Consider the following 5234-nt stretch of genomic DNA (forward strand, 5'->3'; position numbering starts at 1 on the left):
CATTCATTTGTTGATGGGCACTTAGGTTGTTCCCAACTCCTTGCTATTGTAAACAAAGCTGCAATAAACATGAGTGTGCATATATCTGCTTGGATGTCAGTTATAGTCTCTTTGGGCTATATTCCCAGTAGTGGAATTGCTGGGTCAAATGGTATCTCTATTTGCAACTTTTGGAGAAAGCACACCATACCGCTTTCCACAAGGGTTGCACCATTTTACACTCCCACCAACAGTGAATAAGGGTTCCAGTTTCTCCACAACTTCGCCAGCATTTGTTGCTCCTTAGTTTTTTGTAACAGGGGTCTTGTACAGAATTTGTCCTTTTGTGACTGATTCATTTCAATCAGCATGATATCTTCTAGACTCATGTATTTTATGTAGGCTTTTACAAATTCTTCATTGTTCAATGTTGCAATGTATTCATTGTGTGATGTACTATAGTTTCTCTATTTTTCCACTCATTTATTGATAGTAAGCCAAAGTTTTGTTGACAACCACACAAGAAATTTCAACAGAAAGATCTTTAAAGCGTTGAGAATTCTATTTCTAAAGTTGTAATGTTTACTTATAAGGATGGTTTCTTGTCGATGATACATTCGTATCATTTTTTCAGCCACTCACATATTCATGACACTATTTCCAAATATTTTCTAAACATTGTCAATAGCACTAATTTTTTCTCAAAATTATTTGCTTTCACATTCAATGATAAAATGTTCATTTTACCCTGTTGTGGTTAGACACTGCTGAGTTGACTGCAAGCATTACAGCAGCCCTGTGAAGAGTGGATCTGTTCTATCATGTGCCATCCTCATTATCTCTGATATATTTGAGTCCATTGTTGCAGTCACTGTGTCAACTCATCTTTTTAAGGGTCTCCCTCTCCTTATAACTTGTTCTTACGTACTGTTGAGGTAGCACTCATAGCTGACCTTTAAGCAGGTTTTCAGAGGCAGTAAATTTAATGGGAGGAGATTGCCCATCTTTCACTCCTGGAGCCTCTGGTGGATTCAAATCACATGCTTTTGTGTTGAAACACAGTGCCTTATCACTAGGCCACCAGGGCTCCCTTATGCCTTTGATACCTAAAGTGTGCTTGATTTTCAATGTCTTCTAAGTAGCATTCTACTTAGTCTCTAGTCTCTAGTCATCAGAGGAAAGATCAGCAAAGTCATGATGCAATGAAAATGTTTAATGTATCTTTAATTCGTTTAAATATTTTTTGTTTTTTGTTTTCTTTTTTCTTTTTTTTTTTTTTTTGCTTGTACCACAGAGTTTTATTTGGGAGAGTCACAGAGAATGTGCACCTCACTTCCAGAGCTTCTTGATGGACATGTTTTTTTTTTCACTATCCTTCTGCATGACCTTGGCTACTGCCATCCCGAAGTCCTCTTGGGTGATGTGGACTCATCGTTCTCACAGGGCATACATGCCAGCTTCTGTGCACACGCCCTTCACTTCAGCCCCTGATGCTCCTGGCATGAGTTCAACACTTTTTCTCAGGTTGATCCCCCGGGTCAGATTCATTTTCCTAGAGCAGATCTTCAAAATGTGCATTTGGCCTCTTCATTGGGTGGTAATTCTTTAAAATATTTTCTAATAAAATAAACAATGGATGTCTGTTTGGCAAAAAATATCATAGTAATTCCCTATTTCATTATAAAGTAATGTAAATATTTGACAAATTTTTAAAGGGTTATGTTTTATGTAATTAAAAACATCAATGTTAATACATTCCCGACGTCAACTTCTCTGATGAAAAGCTTGCCTTTTAATGATACAATTAAGACACTTCACACATGAAAACATCTAGAATTTTTTCTGCTTTTAAATTCTAGGCAAAGTGAAAGCTCTATCATAATATACACCTCCCATAATACTGTCTTTGATAAAAAAAAGAAAGAAAGATATTAAAGGAGACATTTCCTACTACTACTTTAATTTATTTTCTTTAGTGTATTCTTCCTTTAGAGACCCATGAAATCATAATTCTTGATAAATTTGCTGTTTGAAACAATTGAGAAGACATAAAACAAGAGACAGAGTGAACAAAGCTGCCATCGGGTTGATTCTGACTCATAATGACCTTCCACTGGGTTTCCGAGGCTGTGCCCAGGAGACTGCTCATCTTTCTTCGGGGGAGCTGAAGGTGGATTTAAACCTCCAAAACCTTTGGATTAGCAGTGGAACTTGTTATGAACAAGAAACACTACCAGAGCTCATCAAACTCTGAACTCAAACTCACTGCCACTGTGTTGGAACCAAGTCATAGCTATCATGGGGAGTGTCCATGCTTCTATGTCATAAATAAACACGGGCATTAACTTAATATTAAGGGCAAGTTTGTCTTTCTAATATCTCTAAATTTTAAAAAAAGATTATTAATAGAGATTTTGATAGTTTATTCTCAAACTAAAGTGAATTGTGCATGTGGTTGAATAAGAAAACATACCCCTTGAAATCTTTGCCTCCTTTAAAGTCCTCTTAAGATTGTATCTGAATATATTATCTAATGCATTTTTATCTTAGGTAATTTTTCTATCTCAACTAAGTTGTAAACAAATTGAGGGTAAAGTATACTTCCTACTCTTTTTAAAAATATTCATAGTACCTAGCTCACTACTTTATTTAGACAACATGTGATACCTATGATTTCTTGTGCTAAATTATTTTTAGCTTTTCATATGCCATTTGTCCCATTTCCCTAGATTGTACTTTCTGTAAAAGCAGGCCTATTTTATTTTTTTGAACTTGCCACAAAATCTGCCAGAAAACTTACATGGATATTTGTTAGTTGAAACCACATAGCCAAGAATATTTAGCAAATAACTTCAACTGACACCAAAATTAAGCCAATAGGCTATGGATCAGAGCTCTAATGGAATGCTGTACAGACCATTTTTAGACAGTAGTCACCTACAATATTACCATTAATATTTCACCCAATTAACACATACATAATTAAATGAAGAATTTTATATCTTTATAACCATAAGAGTACATGTGTTTTCACTCACCATTATAGAAATAATAAAGAAATTATAAAGTGTAAATTCTATGATTATATGTACTTTTCATCAAGCATATATCATAGATTTACTGTAAATACATAATAAAGCAGAAAGCAGAAAATGGGAAATTAAAAATTAATGAAGATATTGTATCACTCAGTCACTTATTGCCATCATGTCAAAACCAACTCAGCTGAACCACTAGCAGGTTTTCAAAGTCTGTAAATTGCATGGGAGAATAGTCATTCTATAATAATGGAAGATAGATATCAAAGGAGTTACAAACTTCCATAGAACTATTCATCTTTGCTTTGTAACCCCCAGTGGCTTGTGATTATTTAGTCAATATCTTCCGGCTTTTTTTTCTGGACTATAAGCTACACAGGGGTCAAAAGTGGTCTAATTTATCCTCTGCTGTACCTCTGGTAATGTGCTCTGAAGGTGTGGTGTACTATACTCAACCAAAAGGTCAGTGGTTTGAGTCCAACAAAAAGTGAGCAGTTTCTTCCTGTTACAGGATTACAAAAAGTGATAAATATATGTTAATAAATTTAATAACATTTCATTGAATACTGTTGTTGTTGCTCTACTGGAGAAGGAGGGGGCAATCTCCTCCTGTACCAGTCAGATCTGATTTGACGGTACACGTAAAATAATACAATAAAAAAAAAAAAGTATTGCACCATGTCCTACAAGATTAGGAAAATACACAACACCTGGCATAAAATTTCATTTTATTGAGTTAGTTTAATTTAAAACAAGGAGCCAGAACACCCAGTTTGCATCTTATGTTCTTGACACCGGGCGATGGACACCATCCATGGGAGTCTGAGATTTCTAAATGGGAATTAGAGCTTGTCCAGAAAAGATAAAGAGAGGGGATCCAAGGTGCTGCTGGGAATATCCCAAGAAGGAACGAAGATTCTGAAGGCTTAGGGGGAAAATTAGAAGGAAGTAGAGAGAAGTGAGGTGAGGTGCCTCCTCCAAGGTAAGCCATCAGGAGGTGTCTGGGGGCTCAACAGCAGATTCAGTGTCAACAGACCTGGAAGGGATTCATGGAGAATCAATGACATTCAGTGATGTGGCTGTGGAGTTCAGTTGGAAAGAATGGAAGCTTCTGGACCCTGCTCAGAAGGCTCTGTACCAGGATGTGATGTTGGAGAACTACAGAAACCTGGTGTCCATCAGGTATCAACCTAAGAAATCTGATGCACTCCGCAGGTTGGAACGAGGTGAACAACTGTGGATTAACTTCCCTGAACACCAGAGAGAAAGCTTTTCAGTCCCGAACGTTGATGGTCACCTGTTTGGACTCTTGTCTAATGAAAGAGTATTACTCAGACCGGAACACAGTAACCTGAATTCATTGGAAAATACTTACCAAGGACACTGACAGCTGACTTTCCCAATGCAATTCATCTCTTGATTTTCTGGCTTCTGGTACCAAGAGTTTTGACCGTGCAGCCAAGCAAACTAAAACTGTTAACTATCTCAATCTCTTCACCATTGATACTGATTCTGCCAATTAATTGGTCCATTGGTGAGAATCTTTGTTTTCTTGATGTTGAGCTTCAATTTATATTGAAGGCTGCAGTCCTTGACCTTCTGCAGCAAGTGCTTCAGGTCCTCCTCAGTTTCAGCAAGCAAGGTTGTGTCATCATAACGAAGGTTGTTGATGACTCTTCTACCAATCCTGATGCCACTTTCCTTCTCGTACAGCCCAGCATCCTGGATGATCTGTTCTGCATATAGATTGAAAAGGTGTGGGGACAGAATACATCCCCGGCGGACCCCCTTCTTGATTTTGAACATGTGCTTGCTCTGTTCTGATAACTGCCTCTTGTTCCAAGTGTATGTTTTGCATTATCACAATCAAATGTTCTGGGATTCTCACTCTTAGAGTCATTCACAGCTTGTTTTGATCCATACCGTCAAAAGCCTTTGCATAGTCAATGAAGCACAGATAGACATTCCTCTGGTATTCTCTGCTTTCTGACAAGACCCATCTAACGTTACCTATAATATCCCTAGTACCATGACCTCTTCTAAATCCAGCCTGCATATCTGGCAGTTCTCTGTTAACAGATTGATGCACTCTTTTTTGGATTATTTTCAGCAGAATCTTGCTTGTATGTGCTATTAATGATATTGTTTGATAATTTCCACACTCCGTTGGGTCACCTTTCTTTGGAATGGGAACAAATATCGATCTTTGCCAGTATG

At 37.3% G+C, this 5234-nt stretch overlaps 1 protein-coding gene across 1 annotated transcript; it reads left to right on the forward strand.

Moving 5' to 3' along the window:
• Window positions 1–4077: 4077 nt before the first annotated feature.
• On the forward strand, window positions 4078–4404 carry LOC102845210 (zinc finger protein 649-like). Its single transcript, XM_006880556.1, has one exon. The coding sequence runs from the start codon at window positions 4078–4080 to the stop codon at window positions 4402–4404; it is 327 nt and encodes a 108-aa protein (XP_006880618.1).
• Window positions 4405–5234: the final 830 nt, after the last annotated feature.

This window comes from Elephantulus edwardii, unplaced genomic scaffold (genome assembly GCF_000299155.1).
Source record: "Elephantulus edwardii isolate Elephantulus edwardi_28Jun2011 unplaced genomic scaffold, EleEdw1.0 scaffold00008, whole genome shotgun sequence".
Taxonomy (NCBI): Eukaryota; Metazoa; Chordata; class Mammalia; order Macroscelidea; family Macroscelididae; genus Elephantulus; species Elephantulus edwardii.

What these genes read in the sequence shown, in the direction of transcription:
- LOC102845210 (XM_006880556.1), top strand. Translation starts at nt 4,078, where the DNA reads ATGACATTCAGTGATGTGGCTGTGGAGTTCAGTTGGAAAGAATGGAAG.